We start from the raw sequence: 12041 nt of genomic DNA on the forward strand, positions 1-12041 counted from the left end.
TAGTTCTGAGAGTAGAACACAATCACACAATTCTTCTCAGAGCTTTCCAACAAAGAATATCATGCCCCAGTTACTTTATCTTCTCTGTCTTTAGCCAAAACAACTTGCAGCTAGAGAAGTATACACCTTCCATTGGAGGAAAATGTCTCTAAGCATATTTACCTGTAACTTTCTGAGAAACCACGATGGTGGCATTGCAAGTACAACTCAAGTGTTTCCTACTAATTGTGAACACAGACAGGCATAGTAAAAGATCAGTGAAAATCATATTCACAGCAACTAATGTTTTTAAACCTTGGGAATGAGCTAACCCTTGCCAGCAACAACGAAAGAACAGGCTGTCTTAACCAATTTGGTCATATTTTTTTTACAACAATTCTAGATGTCCTAGGGAAAAATAGTGGGCAGCTATTTAAGTCTTTGAAGTGTGGTTCCAAGTGAAAATTATTAAAAACATTTTAAATGTATAATATCATTATTAAAAAACAAAACAAAACAAAACTCTAACACACTCAATTTTTCTGTTTTCCTCCCACATATGCTATCTGGAAATCTCTCAAATGACAAGAGAAGTGAAACATTAAGCAAAGAGCAAATAGTTCATATAAACACCAAGGAATTGCCACCAAAGGCTCTCAATCTCTAAACAGCATCTAGACAGTTCCTAGTGTTTCAAGAGGCCATGGGCACTACTGGCAGCAACAGGATATGAGTGAGGGGTTGGTAGGCCTAGGTGAGGCTGGGCAAACATGGGTCCTGTGGACCTCCTTCCAATGGCTGACCTTTGCTCTCAGGTGAAGCAAAAGGATTTGCTCAGGCCCCTGATCTCAGGCCCCTGAAATTATTTTATCTGTATGATTATTTGGATCCCAGGAATGCTAATGGTATACATGCAGAGAAAGTCCCTGTGATTGCTCGTACAAATAAACCACTTTAAACAGCAACTTTTAAATTTTAAACAGCAACTGTTAATGCCAGAGCTTATGCTAGATCTTGCACCTCCATGCAGATGTGAGCATGATGGCATGTGTATCTTCTTACACACAATTCAATACTCAGTACTCAGGGAACAATTCAGTGAAGTACAGGGTAGCAATAAAGACTTGCTCATGGGGACAGTTATATCCAGCAGTAGAAGCAAAACAAGAGGGCTTTGTTCTACAGATGCCAAGAATTATATTTCTTGACTAGATTAGCACCAATTTGAGCTCTTGGTGGAGATTTTCCTTTGGAAAATGCACTTTGGGAAGGTTTCCCAGTGTTTTATAATTGAAAAGAATAAAGCTAAGTAAAAGAGATAGATATCTGAGGTGATAGCAACTAAAAAGCTCTTTGGTCTCAGGCCTTGAATTCAACTAAGAGCCGTAAAAGAGTAATCTCAAGAAATATTAAATGCCATATATTAAAATGGTTATTTTATTGTTTTTCATCCCCCATCATGGATCAGATAATCAAATTTTGGATTTATATATAAAATGCTTGGTTCTTAGCAGCATGGTTATATATAAAATCTAAATGGCATCCACCTAAGTTTTCCCAGTGTATTTTCTGACAGGCAATAAGGGAGTGGGTCTCAGGAACCTGGGGGGCAGGGGGGTGTCCCAATCTCCTCCCATTTCATGCCCCTGTCTTATGCGGCATTAAGTGAGGAACTGATACTGGGGCCCACTCTGGGGTGAAGCACGGCTAGTACAAAAGCCAGAGGGCAGTCAGGTCTCCTGAGCTACTCATGTGTTCATTGGTCCATTAATTAATTCATTCAGCAAATATTATCTTGAGCACCTACTATGTGCCATTCACTGTTCTAGGTGATGGGACCACATCAGTGAATAAAACTAAGCTTCTATTTTGGGCAGGGGGAGACAGGCAATGAACAATGGCTAAAATAAATAATTAAATGACAAAGTGCTGATGCTATTTTAGAGTTTCCTGCAGACGATGATAATGATGACAATACCAACCAGAGCTAATCCTCATACAGCACTTCCTGTGTCTTAAATATTTTACGTCTATTTTTTAATGTCTATCCATCTAATCCTCACAACAAACTCAAGAGGCAGCTACTCTTATCTGCATTTTATAGATGAGTAAATTAGGGCACAGAAAGATGAAATGCCCAAGATCACTCTGCCAGTAAATGGTAGACCTGGGATTGCCTACTGAATAAACTTCTAGATGAACATGACCAGTCCTGCCTTTGAGAGCTGAAAAGGAAATGCTCTCAAAATTGCCCAAGGCATTTTGCATGCCAGCCAGGGACAGATTTTGAATCTTCATGCAGCATTAACTGGGGAAGAGGAAATAAGAAAACTGAAGTGTGGAATCAAGGTGAATGGACAGTGGGGGGTCCTTCTATAAAGAAGGAAAAACAGATACTTTCGGATGTTCCCACAGTGAATTTGGTGGCTATTTCAGTTCTTCCCTCCTCCCCTCTTTGGCTATCTCCCTCTTCAAATGATCATCAACGGTGTGAGAAGATGTGGAGGAAGAGATAAAAGGCAGAGCTTACTTGGCATTAGCTCTGCTAAGTGATTTGGTTGGTTGGGGAAGAGGCTGAAACCACTGTAACTTGTACTGAGGAGAAAACTAGGAATTGGCTCTCAACATCATGATGGTTGGTCTGTCAGTTCTCTAGAATTTCATTCTAGCCCATCAGTTATGTCAGTAATTACAACCCCCTTGAGGTGCATGTTTATTTTCTTCAACCCTCTTCAGGTTTGGATTTATCCTAGAATGTAATGTGCTTTGTGGAGGGGGAGAGGGGTATCTTCTCTTTCAGGATTTTTCTACAGGCAGAGAAATAAGCATTGGCCAACTCCATATAGAACCCTGGTCAGAGGAAGCTGTGGTTTGAAATAGGTACTTCCAGATAGTGGCTGGATCACAAATGGAGATTGCTTTTATAATAAAATTGTTCTTCGTGAGCAGCAAGTATTGTTATGCCCATTTTACAGATGGCAGAACAGAGGCTTAGAGAGATGAAATAACCTGCCAATCTCTCACTGATACGAGACCAAGAGTATCTGATTCTAAGGCCCTCAAGCTCTAAAGCCTTTTGTTCTTCTACCTCTCAGCATCTCCTAAGGGAGTCAGAATTTCAGACTAGGAGGTGATCTGAGAGCTCACCTGATTCATCCTTCATTTTACAGATGTCTAAGGACACAGGGTGGGATGGCAGGATAGTATCACCCACCACAAAAGAAACCAGAACTCACAAGTGCATGCCTCACACATGTACAGATTCTGTATTGAGGAAGGTATAGAAGGTGAATTCTGAAAATTTTAAAACGATTTTGAGGTAAATGTGGCAAGTTCATACAGTTAGGACCAAGAAAAGAAAAAAGTCAGTATAACCACTAATTATTAAAAGTAGAATAGGAATGGTCATCTGAAGTAGGTTTGAGTGTAGGTTGAAAAAGGAAATTTAGGGAAAAAAAAAAGGTTTTTTTTTGTGTGTGTGTGAACATATTTAGCTTCAAATGACAGTGAAGTGGCCAGAAAAAAAAAAATGGCTAAGAATACGGGCAGAAGAACTGGTGGGCCCTTGCTTGATCAGGTAGTGTGAGGCTGGGATTGCTTATCTTGGGAGGTAAGGTGGGTGGAGAGGGAATCTTTGTGTGTGTGTAGCTAAAAATGTTAAGTGGTTGACTTTAAAGTTGACCTACTGTTTTATTTCACTGAAAAAACAAAACAGAATATGAGTCATCTGGATTTCTACATGTTTCCCACAAGAACCTATTTTACAAGTAGGACAAAATCTTCTTTTCAGTATTCACCACAGGCCAAAATGTTCCCCTTAAAATCTGATTGAAAGCTAAATGCCAAAGCTGCAACCACAGCCTTGCCTTTGGTTCGTGGGAAATGACTTTCTGGGACCACACCCCTAGGGGTAGCCTGGACAAATTGCTGCACTTTGCTCTGAAAAAGGCAAGTTTACATTTAGGGCTTTCCATCTTCCATTATTACACCTTCTGCCTGCTCAGAGGGCACACAATGGATGCCCTGTGACCACACTGGCCCTACAGGCTGGAATCGCCCACTTCTGTGACTTACTTGTCCCTCTCAACCAAGACGCCTAACCCTTAGCCCTTTTCTCTGTCCTTCCCCAAAATGTCAGCGCTTGTCCTCAGGGCCCTGCTCTCAGCAATCTTACAAACTCATTCTCATTGATCAGCAGTGAGTTTCACGTTTTTATTTGCTCCCCACCATCCCCTTTTTAAAGTAGGAGACATAATGCCTTACCCAGAATGAAACATCCCTTTATGTTAGACTTTGGGGCATTTTGGAAGGGCAGCCTGCTTAGTTCTCTGATCTGGGTCTCATTTCAGAAATCTGGACTTTTGTACAATCTGTTTTGTCTACTTGGAATGTTCTCTCACTCCACTTTTCCTACCTGGTAAAATTCCCGATAATTGCCCATAACCCTTCCAAATTCGATCTCCATCCAGAAAGCCTTCCAGACTCTCTAGAACTGTACTAACACAGGAGCCGAGTGAACCTACTGAGCCCCTGAATTGTGACCAGTGCAAAGTAAGACATGCTAACACACACAATGGATTTATGAGACTTAGTATACAAAACAAGTAAAACATCTCATTAATTTTTACACGGATTACATGTTGAAATAATAACATTTTGGATATATTGGGTTAAGGAAAATATAATATCAAATCAATTTCATCTGTTTTCACCTCTTTTTAATATGGCTATTAGAAAATTTTAAATTCCATATGTGGCTCATGTTTGCAGCTTGCATTGTATTTCTGTTGGACAGTGCTGCTGGAATCTAGACCAGTGGTTTTGAAATCACAGGGGGAGCTGGAGAATAGGGCTGATTTATGAGTTTCTGTCTGAATGTCTGTGGAATGGCACTTTGGAGTGAAATAATCTAGGTTTCTGATGTATGTCAATAACATAGTCAAGAATAATCAACAAACTAGTGGTTGCCAGTGGAGGGGAGGAGGGGCGACATAGGGGTAGGGGAGTGGGATGTATAAACTATTGAGTGAAAGATAGGCTCAAGGATGTATTGTACAACACAGGGAATATAGCCAATATTTTGTAATAACTATAAATGGAGTGTAACCTTTAAAAATTGTATAAAAAATAAAATTTTAAAATTAATAAATACTCAAGATAAAAATAAAAGAATAATCAATGAAGAAAAGGTGTGTTGGGTCTTTGTTGTTATATCCAACAGCATTAAACTTCCATTAATTTCGCTGAAATACCCATTTCCTCCCCTCCCATCTCTAACCCTGGGGACAAAGGAAAAACAGTATGATAGTGTGTGTAGACTCTTTTGTTCAGTTGACCAGTCCCCGAACTGAGCAGACAAAATGCAATAAATATGCTCCAGTTAAACATAGACAACTGTGAGAAAAAACAGAAGAAAGGAAGCTAATATTAGCTGCTACACACAGTGCCAAACACTTTAACATAGCTGGAATTTCCTGACCTATGCTCAGTAGAACACTAGTTCTGAGGGATGTTCATAAATGTTGTGTTGGGGTAAGATGGGGAAGAAAGTTACATGGTCAAATCAGACTGCAAAATGCTGTTCTAAACAAAGTTAACCAGCTTTCTTTATTGCAGGACTTTTCAGAGCCTTTAATGTGCTATGAAGCATTGTGACAGCTCAAAAGGGAAAAACTGAATTCAATGTTTCCCAACTTATTTGACCACAGAATTCTTTTTAAAGAAACAACTATCAACATTACTGGTTGGTAAAATTTGTCACAGACAATGTCACTTCATCTGCATTTTATAGGGAGGAGACTGTGGCTTAGAAGTTATGTGACTTGTCCAACATTTTAATTTTACATAATTAGTTCGTGGCTGAGCCAAAATTCCAAATTCATGTTTATGCCAAAGGAAAGAACTAAAACATGGTCAGAACAGGCAAATATTATTATAATGGAAAATTCACAGTATAGAAATGTACTTAAAAATGACTTAGCCACTTCTCTCCACATATTCCAAGCTCACTGCCCCTCAACTCAGACTCCACCCCCTCTTTGGTCTCCTTGGATGAAAGAGGTCTCCTTTTCTGAATTTTCCAATATTCCTCATTTGGATCTGGACACACAGTGCTTTACTGTTAGCTTTTTTTATGTCTTATCTCTCCAAATAGATTAGGGCTTGCTGTGGTGTTACTTTGAATTCCCCTCAGTGTGTCTTGCATACAGTAGGGGCTCAGTACAACCTTCTCGGTTTATTAATCACCAGCCTGCTCAGCTTAGCTATTGATGGTTTGTGGTGTCTTTTTACAGTATCTGAATGCTACAGAAACATTGGCTCATGGTTCAGAGACACCATGTGTTCACCTAAGCTGCCAAGCCGGTCTCAAATAGCATGATGCTGAACACTGACGTACCTGTAAAATGCAACTCATGATATCAGACGCGATTTTTGCGTGGGGAGTGTCTTCGTCTTTCCCGGACGGTCTCAGGTTGTGTTCCAGGCAAGAGTCCCAGAGCCCCACAAGGGCCTTTGCGTGCTTTTCAATCGACTCTGTTTCTCTGATGGCTGTTGTGATTCGTGTGATACAGATTTCAACCACTGCTTGGTCATTGTTATTGGTTTGGTAATCCTGTTTGAAAGAAAACCTTCATGTTAAATAATACTCTGGAAAGTTATCCTTTGAAGGACCTACAAAATATGAACTCAGTCACTTAGCAAATGGGTGTGCCACACTGTGGCTAAAGGATGAGGTTGTAAAGCCCAATGCAATACCTTCTTCTTTGGAGATGAGTACTTTGTGGACTAGGCAGATTTGCAAACGTGCTAAAATGGAGGTTTGTACTAACATAGATACACAGACAGGGAGCTGAGAGAGTCCAAAGGAGCTTAATTATTCACTTGCACGTGGGTTCAAATTTCAGGCTATTTCACTTTCTAAGTTCATTAGAGGTCAGGGTTTACTTTTTGCTCTGACATTTCAGCAACTTTTGTGAAATGTTTCAAATTACTCTCCAATTTCCCCTCAGGAGTGTTCTCTCTCTTTCTGCACATAACAGAACTTATCATTTCATCTCTTCCTTTTCAATTCAAATAACTACCAAGTCCATTGTAGCTCTCCCCAACCAGATTTCCCTCCATTCCCCTATTTTAATTCTTCCTCAAATACCTAATGATCTTTATGGAGAGGTAATATGACCCTTCAAAAAATCTAAATGTGAAAAACAGGTCCATCACTTTAACTTGGAAAATTGGCCTGTGAACTCTGCGTGCTGGATTGGCAAAACTGAACACAAAACAGAGCACGGAAGAGCTTAGACTCTTACACCATCATGTGCCATTAGAGCCAGGAAGTGGTGGGGCTTTCCTGTCCAACTGCAAACTCTAGCTTGATCTTTTTTCTACTCTTACAACTAATGTTGCAGTAAATATCTTATGCGTGAAGCCCTCTCCACGCTGTAGATTATGTATAGTCCAGATTCACCAGAAGTGGAAATTTCTGAGACAAAACTCAGGAACATTTTAAGGCTCATGATACATACTGCCAAACTATTTTCCAGAAAGGTCTTAGTGATTTATACTCCCATCAATTGGGTTAAAGCAAGCTCTGCCCATTGTACCTTTGCAAGAACAGAGTATTTTTAATTTTTGCTAATTTGATCGGTGAAAAACAGTATCTCATTGCTGTTTTCCTTGGAATTTCTTGATCTGAAGTAAGGTTGAATATTTTCACATGTTTATTTGTCATTTGTATTTCCTCCTTTGGGAATTGCCCACTGTATCTTATGTCTATTTTTCCTTAGGTGACTTCATTTTTTTTTTTTTTGGGCCTTCTTTGGTGAAATAATATCTTTTTCTATTAAGAATATTATGTCAACCTTTGGCATATTGGTTGTGAATATGTCCCCATGTTTCATTATTTTTAGTTGTTTTGCTGCTCTTATTGACATGCTAAGGTTTTAGATAGCCAAATCTATCAGTCTTTGGGGACTTTATTGTTTTTCCTTTTTTTAATTGGAAATTAAAGTTGGTTAAATTAGTTAGTTTTTTGAAAAGATAATACATGGACATGGTACAAAAATACAAAAGACACAAAGAAAAGATTTACACTGAAAAGTTAGTCTCCCTTTCACCTCAGTTCCCTTCCCTGGGGAAACCATGTTCACCAATTTCTCACGTATTTGACAGATGTACTCTATGCTCATACAAATCTCCATCTACATGCACTCCTTCCTTCCTTCCTTCCTTCCTCCCTCTCTCCCTTCCTTCTTCCCTCCCTTCCTTTCTTTGTGATTCCTTTAATAGCTTTTTATTGACTTCATGTTTTCTTTATTCAAAGGTTTAATAAAAATTTACCTGGAGACTTCCCTGGTGGTCCAGTGGCCAGGACTCCACACTCCCAATGCAGGGGGCCCAGGTTTGATCCCTGGTCAGGGAACTAGATCTCACATGCCACAACTAAGAGTTCACATGCTGCCAACTAAAAGATCCCGCACGCGGTAACGAAAATCCTGCATGCCACAACTAAGATCCGGCACAGCCAAATAAATAAATAAATATTAAAAAAAAAAATTTACCTGTATTTTTTCTACCTTTAAAAAAAAACACCTCAACAACATTTAATGTTTAGTATTTTAGAAATTAGTCTTTAAACCATTCACTTAGCTCTTGAGTCTATCTGGCATTTATGGAAGTAAGTAAAGATGTACATTTTCTACGAATTAGCTCATCTAATTTTCCCATCATTATTTACTGAATAATTCATTTCCTAGTTATTGTTTTATGTGTATATCAGGTTCTAATTCAGGGCTACCTTTTCTGCTTACTTATTCAATTTTGTTTTTTTTTTTTTGTCCCTCGTAAGTATTTACTGTCATAGGCTTGCTCCATTAAAGCCACAGCAGTGCTACCTACACACAAACCTTGCCACACAGTCCCCACTGGTGGGTTCCAGTCCGCGGTCTCCTGGAGCTGAGGCCTGGCCATGCCACCAGAGGCCTCAGGATCAGCCAGTCTTGCCTGGTTCTCTGTTCATGCCAGCAGCTCCCCACCCCTACCTGGGGTGCCCCCGCCAGGTAGTTGGAGGGCCGGTGGGAGGAATGCAGGCCGATTTCTGGCCTCTCCCCGCCGGAGGGGAGCCCTGGGGGGCTGGAGCCGGCTCTCCCGGCTCCTCTGTAGCTGCCTTGCTCCTGGGCTGCACCGTAGGCTCCTGCCTGAGCCGGGAAAGCGAGGGCAGGCCACTCCACCGGGTCCTTCCCTGTCCCGGCAGAAGGTGCTAAGTGTCCAGCCCGGTGCAGAAGGCACCATTCTGCCTCCCTTCTGGGAACAAGCGCCCTTCTGCCCCCGCTGCCAGGAAGCCACTTTAGGGAAAGATGGTCTACCTTCTGGGCCTTAGAGTTCGTTTCCTGCCTCTGGTTGTGCCCCGCGTAAATGCAGCACCTGCCACTCCTCAGGCCTTACTGAAGAGTCCCGGGTGCCGTGTGCAGGTGACCGGGTGGCCCTGAGGCGAGGGGAGCTCACCTGCAGCCACCTGCAAGCTAGCAGCCGGCGGTGCAAGATGCGCCTCAGCTGGCCTTAGAGTTCGGGCTCGGGAACCACCTGTGAACCCTGCTCTGCGTCCGCCTCCTGTAATGGCCATTCGACTCTCCCAGGCATAATGTGAATCAATGAAGTTGCACTCCGAGGGCTACCAAAAGCAAATTTCACAATACTGTGTGGCCATTTCCAGGACTAAAAAGAATTCATTGGTGCTCTTGGGGCCGTTGTGGCCTAGGCCCAAGAGGCAGAGGTCACGTGTGCTGTACGTCACCTCACACACTTACCTGATGACCACAGGTGCGAGGAGGCCTTCCACATTCCAGTTGAACTGAAGGAAAATGAGGACACAGGTCGAGGCCAGGACGGCTGCCCACGTGCCTGTCTCTCTGCTCCCCACATGCCTCATCCCAGCCCTCCAGGGACCAGAAAGGTCATTGTAGGCCCCTCACTACTTGCCAAGCATAGCAGCCTCAGGAGGTCAGTAATCGTCATTCTTGTGTTTTTCCGATGAGACAGGCCTGGTGGTGAGTGGGGAGCTGAGCCAGAGAGCAGGGCTTCCTTCTAGAATCCCATTTATTTTGGCATCTGGCAGGTCAGGTCCCTCTCCAGGAGGATTCTGAGTTTGGCAGAGGCCGGAGCTCTGACGGGCAGCCCCTCGCTCAGGCCATGCTGCGGCTCAGCTGCATGGCAAAGTCCTGCGCATGCTCCTGCGGAGTCCGGCGGGCATCCGCCTGGGCCCTCTTCTCCCGCGCCGCCCCTGCTGCGGCTTGGTCAGCCTCCGCTGCCGCCGCTTGCAGGCCTGCAGCTGGCGCTGGGCCTTGTCCAGGGCGTCAGGTGCGGCCTCAGCCCGCCGCTTCCAGAGCAGGCCGCTGCCCACCCGGTCGCTGGGCTCGTTCTGGATGGAGGCTCCGGCGGGTGGCGGGAGGCGCAGCATGCAGGCCGAGGGTGAGGCGGGACTCGGCTCCAGAGGCGACGGCTGCCGGTTCCCGCTTGGGTGACGGCTGAGTGCTGCAGCCCGCTCCATCTGCCTGGGCACCCAGGGGCCCCAAGAGGTCTGAGAAGGCGCCGCTGAGGCCAGCCTCCAGCCTCTCAGTGGGGGAGGCGGGCAAAGCGGCAGGAGCCGAGGCCTCTTCCGCCGGAAGGCAGGTGACGTCAGGAGGTGGAGGCGGAGAAGTTGGCATTGTGGGCCCTTGGCCCTCAGAGCAGTGATTCCTGCGTCGCCGGAGCTGGCTGACTTCAGGAGGTCCAGGTGGGTAACTGTGCCCCTGGGTCCTGGTCGTTGGGCGCAACTTGGAGAAGGACTCAGATATTGTGGGAACTGCTCCCTGCTTCAGCCTGTGATACCCACTGATTCCCACCAGTTCAAAGCAGTTCTCCTCAAAGTGTTTGAAGCAGAAGTAGATGTACTCGGATGCCGGGTCCCACAGGCCCTGGCCACTGGGGTCCAGCCGCTGGCAGTTGGCCAGCCACAAGCCTCGCCTCTGGTTGTCTTTCTTGGGAAGCCTGTGGAAGGAGATGCCACGGTTGCGCGTCTCGCACGTGTCCCGCGTGCATCTCCCAGCACAGAGCAGTGACGGGACGTGGTTTCACCGTTGCTGCGCCGAAGTCCGGCAAGGTGTGATACCGTGCCGTTTAGCTCGTCTTCTTTTTTAAAAATATTTATTTATTTTATTTACTTTATTTTTGGCTGCGTTGGGTCTTCGTTGCTGCGGGCAGACGTTCTCTGGTTGCCGCGAGCGGGGGCTACTCTTTGTTGCGGTGCGCGGGCTTCTCATTGCGGTGGCTTCTCTTGTTGCGGAGCGTGGGCTCTAGGTGCGTGGGCTTCAGTAGTTGTGGCACGTGGGCTCAGTAGTTGTGGTGCACAGGCTTAGTTGTTCCCCAGCATGTGGGATCTTCCCGGACCGGGGCTCGAACCCGTGTCCCCTGCATTGGCAGGCAGATTCTTAACCACTGTGCCACCAGGGAAGCCCTCAAGTCTTCTTAATTGTAATATTTTTTCTGATCATTCTTTTGGGTTTACTAGAAAGATTTCTGTATTGTATCTGTACCTCTTATATACCTCATGGCTTATTGTGTCAGCTAGAATTTCCTAAGCTATTTCACTTTAAAAAGGATAAAAGAAAGAATGCGGTTTAGTTTCTGGTTTTAGTTCCTGATTTTTGATATATACAATTTTATGGCCAAAAGCAAGAAAATACTGTAAGTGTTTTAAATCATATAGATGCACCACTTTCTATTTTGAAAGTTTAAATATTTGTTTTAATTTTTTTCATGTCCTCTCAGCATCTATAGAGGTAACCAAGCATTTTTTCCGTACCTGGCTTATGGATGTGAAGTGTTACATTATCATATAGTATGAAATTTCCAGATATTAATCCATCACCATATTCCTAGAATGAACACCACTTGGTTTGGTGGACTGTTTATTATATTTTCTTTTACCTTTCTCCTTTGTTGGTGAGTGTATTTTTTATTTTAATGCAGCAGAATTATTACTTGTGACAGAACCTATACAGCAAATAGGTACTTATAGAGCCAAGTCA

At 43.7% G+C, this 12041-nt stretch overlaps 1 protein-coding gene, 2 long non-coding RNA genes and 1 pseudogene across 14 annotated transcripts in view; 2 read left to right on the plus strand and 2 right to left on the minus strand.

Moving 5' to 3' along the window:
* The window catches only part of VEPH1 (ventricular zone expressed PH domain containing 1), a 298073-nt gene that overhangs the window by 252119 nt on the left and 33913 nt on the right, over positions 1-12041 (minus strand). For all 11 annotated transcript variants that reach the window (XR_014262903.1, XR_014262904.1, XR_014262905.1 and 8 more), the window contains exon 3: positions 6377-6592. Coding sequence is in view for 7 of the 11 variants with exons in the window: in XM_082459535.1 (XP_082315661.1) it covers positions 6377-6592 (216 nt within the window). In the remaining 4 variants the exon portion in view is untranslated. The remainder of the gene's footprint in view (positions 1-6376; positions 6593-12041) is intronic.
* The window catches only part of LOC309659751, a 701522-nt gene that overhangs the window by 247559 nt on the left and 441922 nt on the right, over positions 1-12041 (plus strand). The window lies entirely within an intron of this gene.
* LOC309659736 overlaps positions 1-12041 on the plus strand; it is a 457573-nt gene that overhangs the window by 164190 nt on the left and 281342 nt on the right. The gene's annotated exons all lie outside the window — the stretch shown is intronic.
* On the minus strand, positions 9501-11562 carry LOC309659565 (THAP domain-containing protein 7 pseudogene; annotated as a pseudogene). The gene is made up of 2 exons: positions 11547-11562; positions 9501-11142 (listed from the first exon to the last, which is right to left on the minus strand). The product of its transcript is annotated as a THAP domain-containing protein 7 pseudogene (transcript).

This window comes from Balaenoptera physalus, assembly GCF_965194825.1.
Source record: "Balaenoptera physalus genome assembly, chromosome: 4".
Taxonomy (NCBI): Eukaryota; Metazoa; Chordata; class Mammalia; order Artiodactyla; family Balaenopteridae; genus Balaenoptera; species Balaenoptera physalus.